Source organism: Tympanuchus pallidicinctus, unplaced genomic scaffold, assembly GCF_026119805.1.
Source record: "Tympanuchus pallidicinctus isolate F22 unplaced genomic scaffold, pur_lepc_1.0 scaffold4, whole genome shotgun sequence".
Taxonomy (NCBI): Eukaryota; Metazoa; Chordata; class Aves; order Galliformes; family Phasianidae; genus Tympanuchus; species Tympanuchus pallidicinctus.
Window position 1 is genome coordinate 18,553,765 of NW_026294758.1, and position 24,327 is coordinate 18,578,091.

General features: G+C 38.4%; 1 protein-coding gene across 2 annotated transcripts in view; it reads right to left on the reverse strand.

The window, feature by feature from the left end:
* Positions 1–24,327, reverse strand: part of GAK (cyclin G associated kinase) — a 67,363-nt gene that overhangs the window by 17,861 nt on the left and 25,175 nt on the right. For both annotated transcript variants that reach the window (XM_052700352.1, XM_052700351.1), the window contains exons 12-22: positions 18,076–18,125; positions 17,834–17,982; positions 15,308–15,430; positions 12,674–12,807; positions 10,320–10,514; positions 9,356–9,473; positions 7,657–7,736; positions 7,141–7,334; positions 6,371–6,529; positions 5,020–5,493; positions 2,978–3,142 (exon numbers count right to left, since the gene is read on the reverse strand). In XM_052700352.1, coding sequence (XP_052556312.1) covers positions 2,978–3,142; positions 5,020–5,493; positions 6,371–6,529; positions 7,141–7,334; positions 7,657–7,736; positions 9,356–9,473; positions 10,320–10,514; positions 12,674–12,807; positions 15,308–15,430; positions 17,834–17,982; positions 18,076–18,125 — 1,841 coding nt within the window. The remainder of the gene's footprint in view (positions 1–2,977; positions 3,143–5,019; positions 5,494–6,370; positions 6,530–7,140; positions 7,335–7,656; positions 7,737–9,355; positions 9,474–10,319; positions 10,515–12,673; positions 12,808–15,307; positions 15,431–17,833; positions 17,983–18,075; positions 18,126–24,327) is intronic.

The following is a 24,327-nucleotide window of genomic DNA, read 5'->3' on the forward strand; positions in this document are numbered from 1 at the left end:
TGGTAGTCTCCTTTGGTCCACAGATAAATATTTAGAGTGCAGAAATTACCATTTGAGTATTTTTTCACCTTACATTTTGTATGAAAGAGGGTTCTGCCAGTTAGGGCTTTGAAGACCTGTCTCCGAAGAATGGCCGAGTGTACTGGCATTACTTAAGTGGAAGAGGGTTAGGGGTGAGAGATTTCAGAAGAAAAAGACAGACTCACGTCAGCACTGCCCAACTGGAATGCCAGGAGGCAAATGGGCACAGACTGAAAAACAGAAAGCTCAATTTCAACACTGTTCTCTTTCCTGTAAAAGCAGTCACAGGCATAAGATGCCCAGACAGGCTGTAGAGTCAGCACTTGGAGATCAAAATATACAAATCAGAAAGGACACAGTTCTGGGCAGCTTGCTCTACTTAACCATGTTTTGAGCTATCAACTAGACAATCACCAGAATAAACTGCTTCTGAAGTGATATAGATTATAGTGAACACTATGTTTCACAGATCAGTGTTGAAATTTAGAAATCTTTTAACAGTTAAAAAAAAAATCACATGTTTAGTAACTATAAGCAACTGTGACCACAATATTGGCCTAAGTGACAACTGACAACTACACAACTAAAACATGCATCTATTACTTTCTTTATAGAAATGAACACTTTGCAAATGAAGCAGTAAGAGGGATCTTCTTGGCAGAACCAATCACAAAAGCAGCATAACTCCTAAACTGATGGTAGAGACAGTATTTACATTGCTAGTCTTCTATCTAAAAGAGAGCCTTTACTTAAGCCAAGCAAGTATTGTGTCTTTTTACCCAATTTCTCTGTAGCTAACACTCAGGACTACATCAGACAGAGGTAGAGCCAACTACATCTATTCTACTAGGAAAGGCATCTCAAAACTGCATACAAGCTATATGAAGAAGACACTCTTAGAGTCAGGACTGAGGAATGTGATATCACAGTTCCTAAATACAACTTCATTAAGAAGCAATGCAGTTCTGAAGAACAATATTATCCTGTCCTGATATTCCTGACAGCACACACTTTATTTAATGTCTGTATTGTGTTTGCATGGCAAGACTTTGTCACAAGGGTTTGCCTCTGTGAGAAGAGGCTAGAGATTTCCCTGTACTGGACAGACCCACCTCAGGATGCGTCCTGACAACATGGTGATGCAAGCTCTCTAGGCCCTGCAGCCTACAGAGGACACAAGAGCAGATCTCCACATGCAGCTCAAGGAGGAGCCTCCAGAGCAGCACTCGAGGAGGAGCCTCCAGAGCAGCACTGCATGGAGGAGGTACAGCCAAGGAGCATCCCCACAGGAGCAGCCCCAGGCCAGAGCTGCAGCCTGTGGAATGGAACCTACAGTGGGGCAGGAGGGCTGTGGGAGCTGCATGCTCATGGAGGACAGTACTGTGTGGAAAGGTCTCATGGTGGAGCAGTTTGTAAAGAACTGCAGTGCATGGGAAGGACGTGCACTACAGCAAACCATGAAGGACTATAATCTGTAAGAAGAACCATATGCTGCAAGGAGGAGCCCATGCAGGGTAACTGCGTGAGGAGGAAGCAGCAGCAAAGTAGCTCCCATCCCTCTCTGTGTGGAAAAGGAGGCTGAAGGGTCAGGAATGGAAGAGTGAAGTTGAGACTAGAAAGAAGTGAGGCAAGGGGAAGGTCTTTGTTTCTTACTATCCAACTGTATTTTTAATTAATAATAAACTAGTCTTTCCTAAAACAAGCCTGTACCCAGTAACTGGTAAGTGATCTTCCTTTAACTCAGTCACTGTATTTTTTCCACCTTATTTTCTCCCACTTTCCTCTGGGTGAGAGGGAACAAGAGCAAAGCTGTGGGCATCTGGCAGACAGCCAAGGTTAACCCATCACAGTCTCTGCAAAGAGTATCTTCTATAAATGAAGGAAAATTAATCCTAAGCAGCTAAGAAGATATTTTAGAAATCAGTGCCATCTAGAGTTATGTGTTTTCAAAGCACAGCAACTGAAAAAACTGTAGAAGACAATTTTTCCATTCTTACTCAAAATACCATCAAATCTTAACCACTTACAGCTCCTTTACATATCCTGTCATCCTTCTGAAAACACCTGTTCTAATTGGTAGCCCTTTATTTTTATTGTGCTCCTATCCTCTTGTTTCTAGGAGTGATGGAAGACAAATAGCTTTACAAATTCTATTTTTGTTAATTTGGATAAATGCTGACTAACGGGTCACAGTATAACCATGTAGTTGCTCCTTTTCTTTCAAAAGAAAATGAAAGAAGGAACACCTCTGGCTCTGTGACACCATCATTTTTATAACGGCATATTTCTTTAAATAATGAGCATGCATAGATGCTCTATTTAACAACATTTCAGACATAGATGTGTAGGATGGAAATAGGGAAAGAAGCAACATATTACAAAGCCTTCTGTTTAAGGATAAATAGATTTCAGAATAAGTACATGAATAAAAGGCTTCGTCAAAAATCCATCAGGAATCAAAGGAAGCAAATAAGATTAGAGCATTACATAATGTATCTTGTAAGTATTATCAGGACACATGCAGGTCAAGAAGGTTCCAGATAGCTTCAGCTTGTATTTTAAGATCTAGTTATACTCTAGCTTGCTTGAATCACTCAGTTCTTTTCAAAGACTTTCAGAAAGACTGAAATCTCAAAACATTCAAAATGCTATATAGACAACAGAATGCTGTAATTTGTGATTGCTTAAAACCCTTAGTTTTAAGAGCTCCTGGGGGAAAATCCAGCTCCTAACAGGAGGTCAGCAATTCTAGAAATCCCCTTGCATCATAAATATTACAATATATTATACAGGAAGACCTTGCAGCTTGGTACACGTGCATCTGTTACAAGAATATGGAGCTAGTGGTCACAATAAGCAAATCTATTGAAACGCTAACCCACCTTGACTACAACAAAAGACAAATGCACAGAGCAGCAGAAACTGCTGCAAAACAGAACACTGGAAGTAAACTTACCTAAATTTAGGAAATCTGAACTGGAAGAAGGTGGAAGTGAACTAGAAGGAAATGTATTAGCTGTAGATGTTGTGCTTGGATTAAGGAAGTCCCCGAAAAGGTCTGGGCCAGACAGCGCTGAATTCTCAGAACTAGATGACATTGTAAATGGGTCAAAAGGATCGGCTAAAAAAGAAGCAAAAAATGGAATTACAACAAATTTTAGGAAAAATAATATAGAAAAAGTACTTTACTCCTTCAGGCACAAAGACAGGAAGCAGAACTATACCAGCAACTAAAGGAGCCCCAGCTGAGTTTTTCTGTTGAAGTCACCATTCTATCTTTGTTACCAGATGCTGACACTTTCTATAGCAACATGAAAGCTGTTTTTACTGTGCATGGCTGAGATACTATGTCCTCAACAAATCCTTAGCAAAGCTGCTATATTCAATCATCTCATTATTTTCCTTCATGCAAGACATACTTCAGTACAAGAGATCGGTTGTACATAAACCATTATATTTGTTTAAAAAGTTATATATAATGCAAGTCTCTACAAAATTTTAACAGAACAGACTATAAAACTACTGGAAAAAAAAAGTCAATTAAAACATTCATACTACCATTTTGACTTGAAGGCATTGGTAGCTTTAGGGCAGAAAGTGCATCAACGCAAGAACAAAAGCCAACAAGAAGCAACACTTTCAACAGCTCCTTAGCAATCACAGTGAAGAAAAAACTAATGCGAAGGGCATTTATAGTCAGCATGGGATAACACGTGACAGTCAGCTGGAATCACAGCTTAAGATCTTGCTGTTACTGCTGCCCTGTATGGTCAAAATCCTCAGGGGACCAGGGACTCCTGACAGATTTGCCAATGAGGAAGAATAATCCTGCCACAGTGTCCTAGCACATCCTGAAGCAATGATCATCATACAGGACTCAGTAACACTTCAAGAAACAAACCCTGACCTCTCATGAGTAAGCACTCTTACTGAAGCACAGCAACAGATATGCACAAAGTTTCACATAGGAGTTTGATGTACTAGCTGAAACAATGGTCAAATATTCTCACTTCTCTTCTTAACCAATGGCAGAATGAGAAATTATTACTTTTCATGTCTGCTTCATGTTTTCAGAGATATATAAATAAAACTTCTTTCACAGACTTCTGCCTATGTAAAAAAGGTAAACTGATTCCTCTCTGACCACAGTAACACAGTTCAAGAGATTACTACAGAATAAATATTTGAAATCTCCCAAATGCCTTGAATATATACCTCTGTATAACTAAGGCTTGTAATAGTTACCCTGAATGACTAATACTCCTAGAAGTCTTTCAGCAAATTGAGGCTGAAAGTTACTACTCTCAAAAATTCAATCACGTGCTAAAGGCATAAGCCAAAGTCTTAATAAAGCTTTGGGTAAGACAAACACTGTTTTAAATACAGGTTAGGTAAGAGTAACATTCTCCTTCCTGATACAAACCTGCTAACAACATCAGGAAAAGCAACAAGAAAGCAGCTTTTAGCAGTAGCATTATGATATTGGTTTGAACAGTAAGCTACAGGATTTCCAGTTGCCTGGCAGTCTTATCTGATTAACATTCAAAAATACCACACAGCCTTTTGACCTATGCAGAACAGCTCTATCACATCTAATGCAACCACTCTACATGGAGAGCAAGAAAGCTGCAGGTTTCTACAATTCTTGTTTTACGAAGAGAAGCTGCTTACATTATGGATCTAGAAAAAGATTTAATATGTAACATTTGCACAGGAAAATTGTTCATCTTTAAGACTGGTGAACCTGCTTTAAACTCAAAAAGTTACACTCTTTTGTTTACATTAAAGCTGATAAGATATTAGAAGCACAGCATACATGGATAATGTACAGTATCTGTCAGCTGCAAGTACTAAAAATGCCAATTTTTGTCAGACTTTTGCTATAGATCAACATGTCTTCACTGTATGTATCAAATATGGTAATTGTTTCCTAAGCACAACAGAGGCAGTAAGTTTTTACCAGGTGACCAGCAGAATATTAATGTTAAATTTACATACCTGAAGACACAGCTGCTGCTGATGTCTTCTGAGTAGCAGGTGGATGCTGAGACTGACCACTGAAAAAGAAATCTGTTCCCTGCCCAAGGAGATCTCCAGTGGGCTCTTCTGAAACTTGTGATGCACTACTCACAAAAAGATTGTTCAACAAGGCTGCGTTACTTGATGAGTTTATTTCTGAGATAGGCTGTTTCAGTTCTGTTGAAGTATCAGAATTCAGTCCCAATAAATCTACATTCTCTTCAGTGAGAGATTTTTGTAACAATGTAGGTGGAGTTTCAAAACCAGCTTCAAAAAGCATCTCTCCTTCTGGGGCAACAGAGTCTCCTTCATCAACAGTTACTGCCCTTTCTTCACCTGGAAATGTGGGGAACTCCTCATCTGAAGGATCACTCTCTTCTCTCTCATCAGACAGTTGAACATGATCATTTTTAGACGAGTTATCATCTACTCCACTTTCTGGACTTTTTCCTTCTTGAATAAAATGAAATAACAGCACCGGATTACTAGAATTCTTCTGTCAAAGGTAAGTCAGACTTACATGGCAAGAATACATGAAATCAATCCTTATGTAAACAGTCTTACAAAGAGGGATGGAAAAAACTGTCAGGTACCACCTGTTTGCACAGGACAGGGAAAGGAGCACCTTACACTCTTCCAGTTCAGATTATCCAAGTTAACAGATGGGCTTCTCTAGTTACAAAGAATTAGAAAATTGTGATGCATACTTTGAAAAAATGCGAAAAACTACCACGCTTACCACTACGTAAGGTAAGTCAATATTCACACTTTCAGAACAGCACTGACTTGGACAATCACTGCAGGACATGATACCACTTATGGCTTGGAACATTGCTCAGTAACTGCTGCCCCATTCTCAGACAGCATTCGATGGTGACACAAGCAGTTACTGTTTGCCAGCAGAGGAGAGCCCAGAAAATGGACTTACGTATGCACCACATCGTTACATTTCCTCAGTCTGCACATGCTTATCTGAACACCACCGTCTACTCTTTGTTTCTTGTGCTTCTTAGACAGCCTAAAATGAAGCTGTGGGAATATAAATGTTTCCTTGCAGACCATTAAGGTTAAAATTCTTACACAGAAAGAAAAACATAGGTCAGCACTTAAGTTATGTATAACAAAAAAAAAAAAACACACTTAGTGTTTACCCAAAAGAAGTTGACTTTTCATGTGCTAGCATGCACAGTTCACTATTCAAATACCTTTTTCCTCTTTGTCTGACAAAATAGTGAACTTCACTGCAAAAGAGTACCTAAGGAACAACTGCAGTGCTCACTGGAAGGCATACAAGAAAAAAGTGATGGTAACTCCAGAGATCAACATGTACCTTTCCATTCCAGAGAATGAAAGAAGTTATTTGCATCAGTACCACTGCTGTGTGGGGATTCTGTCTCAGTTGGGGCGCTTTCTGAGGACAGATCCAACTGGGATGCTTCTGCTTCATACTGCGCAGTTGAACCTGGCTGCCTTGGTAGCTCCGGTTTCCCTAAAAAATAGATTTTAAACTAGGATCCTAAGAGAAAAACTAAAACTCAATCTTGGTTGTAGTAGCTGGTTTCTGACTTGTAGGTCCTGATTGCTATGGCAGAACAAAGTCCAAATCTTTCCGGCTTGAATATAGCATTAATAACCTTATTTCAACTGCAAAAACTAGTAAGTGTTTTGCTGTAAGTTTGATTTATTAATGCTGTAGTTTAAAATAGGGACCTAAATAAATCAGGATATTTTTCTTGAATATCACAGGCATCCACATCATACCTGCAGAAACGTATAGGTTCCTATTTTAAAGTAGGGAAAGTAAAGTAGTTTTAAAATAATTAACAGCTCATTCGTACCACCTACTACCCCTTAAAACAAGCAAGAGCTATGAATTCTTGCAATATCATTATCTGCAATAACTTACATGATAACCTCTATCATGCTTTTTATACTGTAAGCACAGATTATTACTGGAGGACAAATTATAATCCTTCATGCATTGGAAGCTTTTTCAAATTGCATTTAAAGGAATGTCAGAAACGAACCAGAATGCAATTCTCAACCACTAAGTTATTAGCAATTTTATCAGCTTCTCTAAATATTTAAGAGATCCATTACCAAATTTTGATAAAATTTCCTGTTGCTCCTCTCGAGTGGAGAAAAGGATCTTGGGATTCAGTCCCTTTATATTCATGTTATCCCATGGCAGCTGCTCACAGCTGGGCCTATCTTTGGGCTCCACCTCCACTTCCAGATTGACTTGAAATAAATCAGGGTATTTTTCTTGAATGTCACAGGCATCCAGATCATACCTGCAGAAACGTATACAGGTTAATTCACGAGGCTGATGAACAGATGACAGAACTTCAAAGCTCTCAGTATAGGGCTAAAAAGTATGCTGTACTTGTTTACATATTTCAGTAGATTTCTGTACATCTTAAAGAAGTAGTATTTAGAAGAATCTTGTTGTTTTGTGAAGAAGACTTTCAGCTTCTTTGAGATAAGAAAGCAGAAGAACTCACTGTATTGCAAGAGAAGTAAACTACTCCTCCCCAACCGCATCTGCTGGTTTGGAAGGATAAATCTGAAAGAAAACTTCTTCCAAATTCCCTACAAAAAAAGGTGTCAACTTACTTTGCAAATTTCACTGTGGTGGCATTTCGGGGCACAAAACCTGTGTGGAACTGAATCTGAAACATCTTCATAGAAGCCATCTGTTGGAAACAAAAAATAGGGAAACTACATAAGCTCACAAGCAGAGACACTGTGTTCTGTACTTAACCTGAAGCTAAGGATTTCTGTAAAAGTTATTTCAGCATTCATTTTTCTACATTGTATACTCTACCTGGAGTGACCCTGCACTAACCTCAGATTGTCACAGTTTGTCAAATGTTTCTAGATAGCTTCGTAAAGCCTGAAATGCTATGACCTTTATTACACTTTTCAGAATAACATACTCAAAGAAATTCAACATGCAATACACCAACCAAGAAATACAAATCAAAGATACAGCTCTGTTCAGCACAGTTTTAGAAGTAACATGTTTAGAAGGACACTGTAAGAGTGCCCTTTTCCTGTGCATCAGTGAGCACTTATTTGTTGAGCAGGTGCCCAAAGAGGCTGTGCAGTCTCCCCTTGGAGACACTCAGAAGCTGCCTGAACAGCCTGGTCTGGTGCCCGTTTAAGCAGGGGGCAGGACCATTTGACTAGACACAGAGAGCTTCAGGGAAAAAGTTACTGTATGTAACACAAAGAACACACTGAATACTGTTGCATCAAAGCTCCCAGTCAAGCTCATTACAAACACTGTTGATGTATCATGTGTTATAACAGACAAGAGAATTCTTGTATTTTCCAATTAGTGAATAAGTCAGAAAAAACAACAAATAGGTGTTAATGTTATTAGCCGTGAAACTGACACTGAAAATGAACAAAAATAAGCTAACCTTGGCTGAATTTTTCACCCACCTTCAATCTCTGCAAATGACAGGACTTTGTACTCCTACATACAAAGTTAAAAGAAAATGTAGAGAAAAACTTCTAGTGCAGTAATAACAGGTCTGCCCCATGAGTTTTCCAACTGTAGTACTGTCTGAAAATCCTCTGGATCCATTTCCACAATGCTCCAGATTATCTTAAACTTCCCACTACATCTTTCAATCTTTTACACAGACCCTTGGGTTTAATTTCTGAGAGGGGCATACGATTCATTTTTTAGTAATGTGAAGACAGACTTTGTTTTCAAGTTTTTTTGTGATCTTCTAATATATTAGCTTTTTTCTTTTTTTAATTAAAAAAGAAACATGCATTATTTCTGGAAGAGCAAAGACCAGTAAGAAAATGTGCTATAAAACATAAACTGGCTCTAAGAAAAGGGTACAATACCACACAATTTTTTTTTTTTTTCGGACCATTTCATATGAACAGTCCCTGGAATTCCACTTCTGTAGTGAGTGGCATTTTCCTTTGGTTGTGTTGAAGCTTATTTATACAGTATTAAGAAGTTCTGTCCTACTGTGCACCTTTCTGGATGAGATTGAAAAAATTTGAAAAATGGCTAGAGGCTCTCCACACAAATGTAGTAACTACCACTGTAAATCTAATTTGTAGAAATGCTTACTAAAGCATCACAACAGAGAGCACTACAAAGAAAATGGACATATATATCAGGCCTGTTAAACTGAATTCCTAAGTACAAGGCACAAAACACTTATTTGAATAAAAAGAAGAGTAAATAAAGCTGTGTACTTACTGAGATTCCAAATAGACCTACAACACAAACTGCACAAAGGAAAAATAAGCCCTTGACATAGGCAGTTAAATGTGCCATTACCTTGGCTTGTAGTCGTCCTCCTAGTGTTGACCTCGCATGATAGATAACAATGAGAACATCTCCTTGTACTGTTATACCCAATGGAATTACAGCTTTCCCATCTTCAATTTTAAACTCCCTGAGGAAAAAGCATATCCTCTGTTAGTCTAGAGAAATTGTGTGTAAGAGCACAGCTAGAGCAAAGGAAAAGACAAACAAGATATTATGAATATGACTGTTCGTATAGTGGACAAGGAAAGGTGCAAAGAAACTGCAGCTGTCCTGCTTCATGACACTGCTCCTACTAAGGATTCCCACTTAGGAACAATCGTAGGAAAAAAAAAAAAAAAGGTGAACATACCCCAAACAGTTTCACTCTCACGCTTTACAAGTTGATGACATCTCTTTACTGGGCTTAAAATTATAGGAAAGTTAGAAGGACTTTGGTATTCACCCATCTTTCTTCCATCTGTGACTATTACCTAGAATTGCACAGCATTGTTTGCACTTGCAGTGATGCACTGCAACGGAAAAGCTATACCACAGCTAGTGGCATTAAGCACTTTCCTTAGTGCTCCTATGGTTGATGAATGCTTCCTGTTTTTCATGACTGCACTGTGAAGTTCAGTTTTAGTGATGCTGGTATATCCCCACAACAACTACATGCAAAATGGGAAGACTGATCCCTGGGGTACAATACATGAAGGGTCTTGTTCCATTCTTCCTCCTGAAGCCCACAGTGCAATATGCCACCTCACTGTCACTCACCCATTCTGTGGAGATACCTCCATGCTTCTATTATAACCACGTGATGTATTTTTTAATAAGCACATGATTAACCTTTCACGATCAACTAAAATGGGATTTAGGAGCTTTTCCAGAAGCTTCCTATTCTACTGGCACAAACAAAAATGTATTTCTCTCGTAGAAAAGACAAACTTTCTACAGAAAAATAAAACATACAGTTTTCATAACCTGTACTTACTTCATTTTGTCATACTCCTGGGAGGTAGTGGTTACTCTCTCATCCCCTACATAAACTTCACAAAAAGGCCTGCAGCCATTGCGCTGCTTACTGAAAAGAGGAACTGGAGTCATAATGATGGATCTGACCAGGATTGGCTTGCTGTGAGGAATAATGGGCTCTTCAGCCATCATGTCACACATGTATTCAATGTATCTGTCAAAAACAAAAAGGTACTCATGAAGCCAAAGAAGCAAATCCTAGAATTGGGTACACACGTTACTTCTGTTAACACTCAGCCTCTGAGCAGTAACAAATGACAATAAAACAGTGGGAACATTTAACAGCACTGCTGGGAAACAGTTTTAAAATCTGAGACAGTATCACAAAAGAAGACCTAAATAGAAACATGGATAAGTATTTAGGATCCCTAACTGGTCTTTTCATGTAAGGACAGCAACACAATTTCTGCACAGAAGCACAATGGCTCCACAACAATGAAAAATAAACAGTATAGAAAATACAGTCCTGTGAAATAAATCACCTGTGTTCCACCTTACAGACAACTCTAGTCTCTGTCTTAGGTCTACAGCTAACAATTATCCATTTGTAAAACAAAATAGCCACTCTTCCCAAAAGCCTAATTTACAATACCCCAGTAGGAGAGCTATTTTTGTTTTACACAAAATGAATTAAAGTTACAAGAGTTCTGAAGCTAGTTACTCAGAACTTCCTGATAGCACTTAACACACTGGACTAGGTTAAAGCTCATCTTACATGGTCTAGGCTACAACAACAATGCCCTAGTTGAGTTTCTGATCTTGAGGAATACACTCCCAGCAAAAAGTTGTCAAGACCCTGGATGAGATCTTCTGGGAAGCTGTCTTTATGGACACAGAAACAGAACAGAGATGGCAGCTCTTTAAGAACAAGAGCTCTCCATTCCCTAGCATTTGTCCTGCAAAGACAGGTTGAGGCAGCTGGGCTTGTTTTCAGATGAGAGAAGGAATGGATTCAGGGAGACCTCACTGGGGCCCTCTTGTATTTAATGGAGCTAATAGACATGGCAGGGACCATCTTTTTACATCACCCAATAACGATAACAGCCCTGAAGAAAAGCACTTGGGGGTGTTTGTTGATGAAAGTCCCAACATGAGCTGGCAGTGTGTACTTGCAGCCCAGAAGGCCAACCGTATCCTGGACTGTATCAACAGAAACACGACCAGCAGGTCAAGGTTAAGATTCTGCCCCTCTCTCGTGAGAGCCCAAATGGAGTACTGCATCAGTTGTGGGACCTCTGACACAGGAAGGACACAGCTATTGGAGTGGCTGCAGAGGAGAGCCATGATGATGACCAGAAGGCAGGAGCACCTCACCTACAGACACAGGCTAAGAAAGCTGAGGACCTTCTGCCCGGAGAAGGCTCCTGGGAGACCTCACAACAGCCTTCCAGTATCACTTGGGGGCTTACAGGAAAGTTGGAGAGGGGCTTTCTATAAGGGCACGTAGCAACAGAATAAGAGGAAACAGTTTTAAGCTGGAAGCAAGCAAATTTAGACAAGTTATTAGGAAGAAATTTTTTACTGGGACAGTGGTGAGACACCAGAACAGCTTGCTCAGTGAGGTTGTGGACACCCCCTTGCTGGAGGCATTCAAGGTCAGTTTGCATAGGGTCCTGGCAGCTGACCTGGTGAGTGGCTACCCTGTTCATGACAGGGTGTTGAAACTGAGTGCGCTTTAAGGGCTCTTCCAATCCAAGACATTCTGTGATTCTATGATTCATTAATATAAGTTACTCTGCACAGGACCCTTTAAAATATACTCAGTAAAACTGTACAACATAACAACCTGTCATTTGCTCTTCACAAATCCCTCATACTTCTCACATTTCTAGATCTAATCCTTTTTTGTAGGAAACACCTTTACAACCACTGTTGCTTACTACTGACTTAACAACAACAGAAAAGCATTTTTATCCAAACATGAAAAAGACTCATTACTCTTTCCACCAAACTTGCAGTGTTCTGACACATTAAAATCTACGGCAGTAAGGTAGTAAATATGGAATATGATGCCCTCCACATGAGGAAGAAGATTTTATACTTAAGACAGTATACTCTTATTTTTGTTCTTAACACTGCCTCATTACAGGATCATATTCAATTCAGCTGTGCTAAGAACACCATTGGCGATTAAGGTCTAACCAAGTTCAGAGCCACTTGATTTATGGTACACTGGTTCTTCCAAGTATTTTGCTGCTCACAGACACTAATGAAATAATTTATACTAAAAACCACCCTGTAAGAACAGTAACTTATTAACAGTTGCATAGATACTTGCTTCAGTAGTGCACTACAAGCAGACTGATACCATACCTTTTATGAGAAGGCCATATGCCAGGAGGACAGCGTTTCATACTGAACATATAAACTGCAGCCTCAGCAGTAGTGAAGAGACGACAGAAACACAGAAAAGAACAAACTACAACAGCAGATGCTGCTCTTCCATCCTATAAAAAAAAAAACAAAAATTGTAATTTTATTATTAAAAATAGTGGAAAAAGCATTACAGAAGATGCTGAAGAATATAATATCTATCTGTAATGTGTAAAGAAGCTCAAGTTCTAGTGTGATCACTGGATTTGAAAACTCCATCTGAAGTGTTTTCATTCTATTTCCACATGATACACATGATACAACAGATTACCTACTTACTCAGACATGAATAAATTGTGGTTATGTTTAAAGTTTTCAGGTTTTTTTTAGCTTAAAGTTTTCAGTTTGACGTTTAGCATCTTACTATCACTATCATCCACTTCATAGCCTGCTTCCTGGCTGCTGCCTTAAAGTTTTGTTTGTCATTATTGACATCCAGTACTAGAGAAGTCCAAAGAACAGAACCATACTATATCCTTTAACATTTTGTCTAGAACTGCCTAAGATCAATACTTGCCAGGGTACTCACAGAAGGGAAGCAAAATATCAATCTACCTGCAGGAACTGCTGGGATATACTACATTCCTCCCCAAAAACAAAATACTGAATATTTGGAAGCTTAGTCAGTGGTCGATAGAAATGAGTGCACACTTTGTTTTGGCCAGCAAGCATGGAACAGATTTTTTGTAGTCATTTAGCATATGTATGTAGAAATGAAGAGGAAAACTTTTCTTCTCAAGTTGTTAAAACGGCCTTTTCCCTCAAATCCAGGCGATTACTAGTCATCCTAACTATCAGTGCTGGTGTAACTTGCACGCCCCAATTAAGGGCATCTTGTGCTAACATGGAAGTCAGCTCAGCTCAGAGCAAAAGACGCAGCCCTACGATCTCCAGGAGTCACTTCTAACCAATGTTGGCTTATGATTCTATGGGCTAGACAAGGCCTTTCCGTGAAGTTTCACGGATCAATAGAATCACAGTCCCTACACTGAGAAGCCCATGCTTAGGACAAAACATGAATGAGTAAAGGGGAAGAAAAACACCAATCAGCATAGCAAACAGTGAGTTATGTACACCAGCATTACAAAATAATTACAAAAAAAAAAAGTATCACACTGAGAGGAGAAAAACATAGCACAAACAGGCTGACAAACAAATAACAGCTAACTCTTTGCAACCATGTAATGAAGCCAGAGCAAATGAGTACGATTTTAAAGATTACGTCATAAACAGAATGACAGCATTCAAAATGCATAATATTTTATTCATTGGCAAACAAATCTGATGACAGATCTTCAGAAAGAAACTTGATAATTTGCATAACAAAAACAAAAGGAACTCTTCATGCAGAGATGAGACATTGAGAATATCAGGTTTTCCTTTCATGTTTTTAAAGGACGTAGGGCTTGGTTACAGAGAAACTACCCTTGGCCTAAGCAGTCATTAAGGTAGCAATAAAAAAAACTATTATCAGAAAACACTAAAGTTCTAAAAGATAATATTTGTCCCAAATTCTTGACAAAAGGGATCAGATTTTCGACCAAAGCATTTTAAAAGTAAATATACGTTAGCTTTTTCCAGCAATTATCTTAACAGGGTTTATTCAAACATGGGTCAAAAACAGCTATTCATAAGAACACTTCAGCACCTTTCCAGTCTCTGGAGGCACTCAAGGCTGGATCAGATGCAGCTCTGTTCTGCCCAGCAGAACAGGGCAGCCTGTTCTAGTGGGTAACAACCCTGCTGGAAACGGGCAGGAGTCAGAACTGGATGATCTTTAAGTGTCTTCCAATCCCAGCAACTACAGGACTCTACATTTAAGAAGCTGCAGCATTTGAGTTTCAGATCTGCTTGCCATTAAGTTCCTTCAAAATGATCTTATTCTAACATACCCCTAAAACTATGAGTTTTCAAGAATGACTAACACTGAATGACCCCAGATTATTAGGCAGAACAAAATGCTACTGAAGATATATAGGAGCTACTCAAGACCCTGGCATATGTATTTTACATTCAATTTTCATAAGGAAACATGACAGTAACCTCACGTGCTCAAGCTTTGCAAACAAACTATTTTTTAAAACTGCTCTTCTCTCTTGTTTAACATGAGGTAGCTTTTTATGCATAGTTAACTTGCATTTTTGAGGCTACATCAAAGCTAGTGATGCATTGAAGAACATCAGAAGTTACAAGGCAACCTGACGTCAGCAAAATCAAGTACCTGCAGTACTTCTGCAGTTCTTTACCTATTCTTCTCCAAAGTGCTTCACCAGAACAGTAGAATGAAAAGTAGAACAAACACTAAAATAACTAAATATTCTTTTCTCCCAAAAGTTATTTTGCCTTGCACTGTCCATACATTTTCTACATTACATGCAAGCTAGAGCTACATTATCTTACTGTCTAAACAGAAAAATACATGGAAATTATTTTTCTAAATACCTTGCAGGATGGAATTACCTCCAGGCCCTACAGCGAAGAAAATCACAGGAACTCCCCAAGTAATACTAGCATTCTTAATCACAATCTAAAGTTGGCAAGAACAAAATGCCTGGGTAATATCTAGCTACTTACTAGGCAGTGCACAATGCAAACATTTTTCTGGTCCTGTTTCAGCCATAAATGCATATTCTTGCATATACTGTAAAGATTCTGAAGATTTGGTGCTCGTCTTGCTGGCCAGCCACATTCAGAAACCTAAAGAGAAACAAAAGAGGTGGGAAACAACATTGTAGTTGCACACGTTCACAGATGAGGATATTTTACAGTTTAATGCCATCTTCAGCTAGAAAATTAAGCAAGATAAAATGTAGTCTTACAAAAATAGGAAGCACTCTCTAGGATCTAAAATAGTAGACCTCTAGTCTGTTGCACTGGAAGTGCCAACAATTCAGATTACTGACTTGTAATCACTTTTAACCATTTTAATCTTTTAGAACTTATTGATAGATTATATACAAGGCAAACCAAGAAAACACAATTTCTTAAGTATTTTAAAAGCTGCTTCACTCTGATCATGTTGATGGCTATGCAGAACCATCTTCTGAAGCACTAGACAAAAAAACCTAGACTTCTTTAGCTTACTGCATAGCTGTTCTAGCCCAGTACTGAACAACAGAGTTAATAAGTTAGAAAGCATCGTTCATTGATTGTCTGGATTTCAAAGATGGACATCAAAAATTTCCCTACCATAAGGACTTTTCTGAAAAGATATGAGATACTATTTCTTTCCAGATACAACAAAGCAAAGAGCACACAATAAAATTGATGTCACTAAGATAAATGCAAAACACAAAATGTTCAGATTACTGGTAGACTTAGAATCACAGAATCACAAGGTTGGAAACGATCTATAAGATCATCCAGTCCAACCATCTCTCATCACCATTGCCACCGCTAGCACTAAGCCATATCTTGCAGCTCCTCATCCAGACACCTTTTGAACACTGCCAGGGATGACAACTCCACCACCTCCTTGGGCAGCCATTGCAGTACCTGACCACTCTCTGAGAGAAACAGTTCTTCCTTATGTCTAATCTAAACCTCCTTTAATACAACTTGCGGCCATTGCCCCATGTCCTGCTCGTTGTCTGGGACAATAGGCCAAATCCCTCCTCATCACAGGAAGTTGTAGAGTGCAATGAGGTCTCCCCTGAGCCTCCTCTTCTCCAGACTGAACAATCCCAGATCCCTCAACCGCTCCTCATAAGACTTGTGCTTAGCTGTGTTTGTGTTATCATTTGCACTATTATTACATCAGGAATATCAACATATAAGTGCATCAGACTTGCATAACCAAGCATAACCAAAAAAGCTATCTCCAGAATAGACAACTTCCTAAACACAGAACGTATCATTTCAAACGAAGGTTGATAGCTTTGTCAAAATAGGAGATAAAACTGTTCACTGAAACATGTCAGCCTCAGTGAACTTCAGTTCAAAAAAGGATTTCTGAGGCTTTTGCTTTGAGATACCTGACTAAACACAAATAAATGGGAAGCTCCCTACGGAGCTGTAGGAAGAAAGAACTGTTACCTTTTAAGTTGAACAGCCTTTGGCTAAACCTCAGGCTCAACAGAACTCAGAAAAACATTGACCATGAATAGGATCCTCCAACCAAAGAGGCAGTAACTGTTCTTCAGGTTGAGCATACTTTGTCTTGTGTACAGATTTGTGATGATGCAAAAAAGCAAGAGACACGCACTGGATAGAATACATTATCTATTTCCTAGCTTGATGAAGTTTAAGTGAACTCAGATAACTGAAGCAATGCTAAGAATGGCTCTGCAGAATAAGGTCTAGAAGGAGTTTCACATAACAAACAGTGCTTTTACACCATCAGCTGGACAATCAGTATCAGAGGAGGATCGTTACCACTATGGACAGTTTAGATAGGGTCTAACATGGTCACTGCTAGAAAACTTAAAACACATTAATAATCTGCACAGTTGAGCTAGTTATAGGACAGTTAAAGTGTATTTCAGAACAGAGAAAGAAGTCCAGTACTTCAAGTATCTTTCAAGCTGGCTCCACTACTGGTCTCAGTATACAGGGGATATGGTCTTCATTGCTGAACAATATTTCAGTCAGGAGCAACAACCAAACACCTATACCTCCCAAGAAAAAGCAGTATTCCAGGGCTAGGCCACACAAAAGTCAAACAGTGTGCAGCAAGACAAGGAAGAAGACTCATCAGCAGGTTATTTAAGTGAGACTTCAAGGAAGTGCTACATCTGAAAGTAAAAACCTTTGAACAGAGAGGAACTGAAGTGTTATTCAGATTTTTAATTATGTTCAATATTCCCCATATAAACCTGAAACCTAAGGGCACTGGTACACTTCTTCAAAAGATACCACCAGCCTAACAAACAGTCTCTAATCAAAAAGAGTAAAGATTAGCCTTTAATCTTTAAGTTTGAAATGGAAGTAAGGGCAAGCAGAGAAGAGGTTACTCTTTGAGCTTATGTTTATAACCACTCTGTTGTCATCTTTCTGATTAAGCAGCATGCTTTAAAGTACCACATGACAAGAAGCTGAAGGTATAAATCAACACATTGCACTGAAACAGCTTTTACAGAAATACACAAAAACAATACACACTCTATTATGGAATCGTGAAGGTCTGTATGTCCTTGGAGAAAGATTATACACAGCATAGTGCCCAGGATGTTTGGAGTCCAGACATAACCGTACATCTTCTATGTTATTTTTGATGGCAGATTCTACACCTTCTGCTGGAAAGGACATCACTGAAAAAAGAAGATCAGCAGGTGAGGTATATACTTTTTTTTTCCATGTATAATGCATGATCAGAAGTTGTTTGTGAGACTTAGCAATCATACCTGCAATTCTTGAAGTGATGTATGATATATCCAAGTCTCCTTTCGCATAACTGGAAAAGAATACATTGGAGTTGATACTGAGAAATAGAACCATTCAAGCCATGAATCTAAAGTCTTATCATAGGTTATTTCCAGAATAGATGGTATACCTGCACTAGTTGCAACAAAACCAGCTTTGGGAATTTTATACAGGTACTCTCAATGTTTAAGTCATTCTACAACTGTTACTGTTACTGATAAATGTTCATTGTAAATGCATAAGCAGCTTCTAAAAGGACCTGAAGCACCCTCATCTCTTACACAGTATCAATTTTAAAGCTCAATGAGGATTCATTAACACTTCGACTGGAGGACATTCTAGTGCTTCAAAAAGATTTAAAAATTCCAAAATGCCTGAAGTGAGCAAAGCATTAATCATTCATTACTCACTGGTTTCCTAATTACCCATGCAGTTTTTTTTGTAAAATAGTTTCCCAGTGATTTTTGTATTTATATTAATTCCTTCCATCTCTGCCTTACCCCCCAGCTTACACTAACAATTTACTATTTCATGATTGTCATTATTTTGTTTGCAGGGTACTTGCTGTGCAGCAAGGTGAAAATCTGGGAGACTGAGAAGTCCCAGCATATGTCAAATGAGATGGATCCCATAGGTCTACACTTCTCAGAGTCAAAGTCACTTTTTAAAATCATCACAAAGTTTCAAGACACCTAGAATACAGCATTCCTTTCTGAAACACCAAGAGGAACAGGCTCTCCTTGACTCCTTATGGCATACAAGTTAACTTAAAGGAGTCAATTAAAAGATTACTGAATTTACAAGGACTGGGAGGAGAACTTGGGATGAAGCAAGAACGACAGCTTTGAAGGCAATGACGAGTACTTGTATGGACTGGATAACAACAATAACAACTCACAGACTCAAGAGAAACTGAAGTCACCATAAGGAAAGCTGAGAATCTCACCAGCCAAAACACTAAAAACTCAACCCTGAAAAACACTGCAAGAAGAGGTACACAAAATGACCTAATACAATGCTATTTCAAAAACATCTTCATTTTTGGAAGGCCATTAACTCCATCAGGTAGCTAAGGCGGTAACATACTGCTGCACACAAACTGATCAAGGCAAAAATTTACATTCAGTACCAATTATAATTGCTAACAAAAATCAGCACAGTCATTTCTGATTGTGAGGTGTTAAATTATTTGTCACTTACACCCACTAACTTCAAGTAAAAAAAAAAAAAAAAAGCAGATCATTCTAATGATTTGAACTTTTTCAGTTATCAAGATGAAGAAACATCTAATACAACAGCCTGAAAACAAAGAAGTATTACATATTCAATACCATAAGTTAAACAGCAACACAAAATGAATGCATACTGCTACAACCAGCAAAAAACCTGAAGTCTTCACATTTGTTCCTACAGCAATATTTTCAGAAATTGACCCTTTACTAGCAACACCATCCTACACATTTTCTATTTTTACATTTGTCTAAATTAAAATGCAAAATTATTAGGAGAGTGGATCACACCACACACTAGCAGAAAAGTTCCATGCAGATTAGAACTTGCTGAAAAAAAGTAGTTTGGATTGTTAATAACAGCATGGACAAGGTAAGTTTGCTGCTTTACAGGAAAAAGTCTGCATGCCTGTTACAATCAGAAAAGTTTCAGAATGATTCTGCTGTGTGAATTAGAGTGTAGCTGGTACATAGACTGGAAAATCAACTCAAGACTCTTAAAATGTATGACTGTCTTTTGAATTCCTATTCCGTGTTTTCCTTGAATTTTTTCCTGAGTCAGAGCTATTCCAGTATTAAGACTGGAACACTAGGTGCTCTTCTTAGTATAGTGCTTCATGTCAGACTGACAATAAAAATTTCTTTAAATTAAGGCAAAAAACATGTACACAGTTGTGGAGTATACTCTTCATATACAGTGATAGGCATTTCAAGTCAACTCTTCAACAAAATATCAGGTCTGAGGTCCATCTTTGCATGCTGCTAACAGCTATACATGTACTGCAGCACTGCTGGCAGATGATGAATACAACAACATGCAAGAAGTCAAGATATTGCATGTAGGGTTTCTACCTTGTGACCAACATGGAAAAATTCTGCAAAAATCCATAACAAATGTGCTTCTTTAAGGCTTCAATTAAGGTAGACAGGAAAGCATGTCATCATATCAATATCTAGTCCCTTTCCTGATAATAACAAGATTCTTACAACCTCACAGTGAAATATGTAGATGGAAATGTAGCAAATAAGACATAAACTCCCACTTTGCAGCATAAGCATCTGAACAAAATCAGAAGTCCTAATTAAATGTTTAAAACTTCTCAGTGTAAAGGGTTGGCATTATTGGCCTCGTCAGAGAAGAGCTGCACTAATGATGTCACAGTTTGCTGAAAGGTTAAAAATAAAATTAACAAATTCATAAAAGCTAGACAGCATACAGCACAAAGTTCTACAACAGCAGATAGTTCTACAACAGTTACCTTGTGATGCTGACAGCTGAAGATGGGAAAGAAAGAAGACATACTAGTCAATTTAGCTACAGTATGAGCAAGCAAAGTATGGCCTTCAGTCAAACAATGCTCTAATGCTAAGCAGTCTTCCTCTAGAGGTGTACACAAAATTAAGACAAAAATCTATTAATTAACTGAGTAATACTGCTCTTGAAGTTTTTGGGCTTTTTTTGTTTTTTTGTTTGTTTGTTGTTTTTTAAAGCCATGAAGAAATGCAACAGTGAAATTCATATCAATCCACTCCCATTTGGTTTTTCTTTGTAAAACTAAATTAATCATTTAACTATGCAGTGGTAACATGAAGCAAAGTAATATTCCCATGAAATGAAGCATTAATGCAGCACCAAGAAACAAAATTACCCTAGAAGCACAGAAAGCTAACAATGAAAGGCACTAAAATCTTAGGTCAGTTTCTTAATTAGAAGATACTGTTTTGGTAAAGCAGGAAGACTGGTCAAAAGTTTTGCAGAAAGGTTTGATGCCAGCAGATGCTCAATGCTTATAAAATCTATAAAACTTTTACGTAATATTTGCAGGTTATCTTCTGAAGTTGTCTTGGTTTTTTTTTTTTTTTTTTTTTTTTTTTTTTTTTGTTTTGTTTTGTTTTGTTTTGTTTTTTTTGTTTTGTTTTTTTTTTTGACAAGGCATCTGTATCTTCCGTGGAAGCAAGCCTCAGTAAGCAAAGAAGCTGAAGGGAAAAGCAGCATCACATCGCAACTGAGGGACAGGAGAGATGGAGAAATTACACCAAAGTTGCACAGCTGATCCTGAGTTAGCAGGCATATATGGGTACGCGTGGAAGAACAAATCTCCTTTTAGTGCAGATGCTGCCCTGCAGTAGTATACATTAGGTTAGTCTGTGACAACAAAAGGGCTGAACCTCAACAGCTAAAGAGTGACAGACGAGCAACAAAGAAATTGCTTCTGCCTGATTTGAACCTAACGTACAATGTATGTTTATTCCAAAATAGCTTCAAATGAGGTGGCATGAGCACAATCAAGATGGTCCTGATTCATTCGTATTCCTAGTAGACCACAACACACTTTAGTGCTCAGGCTTTTATCACTTGTTGCAACAAACAGGAGACCCAAAATTTGAATAAAGGCAGCTCTGGGAGAAAATTATCTTTTTATTGGAAGTAATGAACATCAACTCTTCAAACTGTGGTGTGGATTCAATGAAGAAGAGTCTGCCCGAAGATAAAGGATATAACTCTAAAACTCAGAAAAGCAGCCATGAGCAGGAAGGAGACAGCCCATCTGTGGGCTCGGAGCAGTGATGAAAATGCATGGCAAGGAAGAAACATTTTAGTTTGTCCAGAAAGCCTGCTTCTCATATTCATTGAGTTTTAGAAAGGTAGTTGATGCCATTAGCATAAGGAATTTAAGAATACCTTTTCAACTACGATCAGCTGTAGCCACAAATTTGTGAAGGTAGAGAACAGCCATGGCAGAAAACAAACACCCTACAGCAGACACAAAGAAAGAATAAGCAGTTCAGCTCAGTTAAAGCACAAGTAGTTCATGGATGCACAAAGCCTTGTGGTGGGACTCTCACAAGGACAGTGATATACGTGAATGCTGAAGAACCTCAGACTATCTCTGGTCCTGTATAACATTAACTACTGTTCAAGGCTCAAAAAGTCAAGGTTCAAAAAGCATGCACTCTCAGAAAATGAAACTTGTTGTGCTAAGAAGCCACTAACAAACACTGATAAATTACAAGTGGAAAAGGTTCTCTGTGTATCCATTAAACGTTATCTGGAAAACAAGTACTGATGTCACTTGTCCTCACTAGCACATTATATGAATCTGCACTTGGTGCAATCTCATTTTCTTTCAGTTCCCAAACTGCTGACCAAATGTATATGGTTAACAGCAGACCTGGAAGTTGTGCCAAAAACAGATGGCCGTCCACAAGACCAAGTTTTGTTTTTGCTATTGCATATTTTAAACAAGTTTGACAACTTTTCTTCACTGCCAACAGAAACAATAGTTTGAAGTGACTGTACACACAGCCCTCCCCAGTTCAACATCCTCGTCCAAAATGTCTGAGTGGGATTCACCTCCTCATGAGAAAGCCTAGAATTCAACAGTCAGACAATTTACAGTGAAAGCATCAGCTTGTAGAAAGTAACCTGCCATTAAATCATGGCACAACACCGTCAAGCCTATCCCCTTTTGTTATAGCTCTTGGAAGTGCAGCATCCTCCTCTAGACAGGAAACACCAATGGTTAGTTATCTAATTGATTATCATAACACTTACAGCTATTAAGTCTTAAAAAGCCAAACCTTGCTGAGCAACCACACTCTCAAGGTAATCTATTGTCATTAATATTCACATCTATTATTTTACAGTTAACACATAAGATGGAAAAGTGAAGAGCTATTTCCTGGTTAATAATCTTTAACAATTTCCATAGTGCACATGTAACAACACACCTCCAAAAGCGCAAAGACCCTGACAGAGGCTCAGATCTACAATCAAGTAAATCAATAAGTAATTCTAACTGAAGTGCTAAATATGAAGTTCAGTCACAGAACAGGAACTGGTTATTAAAAAAATGAGAACAGTGACTAAAACAGATGAAAATTTATTCTGGGCAATCTCTACACCTGTATCAAACGACTTTGGATACAAGTATGTGAACTGAACAGCATATTTCAAGACAGCAAGTACCCACTGTCTTATATCTGTCAGTACCTCATGGGAGCTTGTATATTCAGTTAATATTTTACACCTTCCATGCTACCCATGGTATGGAGCCAAATGCAAACATACAGAGCAGAAAGCCCCACAGACATGTTAGGTAAGAGAAGCAAAAATAAAGTGAAGATACAGCACAAGGCATTCCATATACTTGTAGACTGTTCTTATCCCTTGCCACAGGAAAAGAAGAAAACAACGCAAGATGAAATTGTAACAAGTAATCAAACTTCTAGTGGTCAATAAGGAAAAACTGGTTGCAAGAGCAGGAAGAGAAACCTCTTCAAATATAAGCATATGTACAACAGTACAGAACAACTCATGGAAAACTGCACAAGAAATGGAATGCAGGAGTACTGCAGAAGCAGTAGCAACTGTTAAAATAGTAGAATGGAAGAGTAACATCTATTGCAGGAATAAAAACGTGAATCAGAGCTTACAACTTCAGAGGAAGACAAGAACTCAACTACTGTCTGTCACTAAGAGGAAAAGAAGTAATTTCTCTATTGCAAAACTTGAAATTTAAGCAAAACTGGCAGAATTTAAGACAAAAAATTAAGTACTTTCAGGTTGTAAGAGAGCTGTTGAAGGCAAGAAATCTGCAGAATATATCCAGGTATTATCACACAGAAAATTTTCTTTAAAAAGATACCACAAAAGGAACAGAAATTACACTGAATAGAAGGGCTGAGAAAGATCACTTCCACAGAAGGTAGCAAAGAGGTAAAGAACAGAGGAATGTATCTCAGCGTATGCCAAAGAGATAGAAAAGTTGCTTAAAATTAAAGCGCTGCTCATCACAATGCTTTGTACACAAAATTTCTACAGTTCTGTTGGGTTCCTAAGAATTCACTGCTTTCCATCATGCAACAGTTCACTCCCCCAGTTTACTTCCCTTTCTCTTCACTTGAGCCTGTGTGGTTCCATCACAGCAGAAAGTCTGATGCTGTCACAATTGATTTTATCTGCAGAAAGCTGCTAAGGACAGACCAAAGCTGCATAGTTAT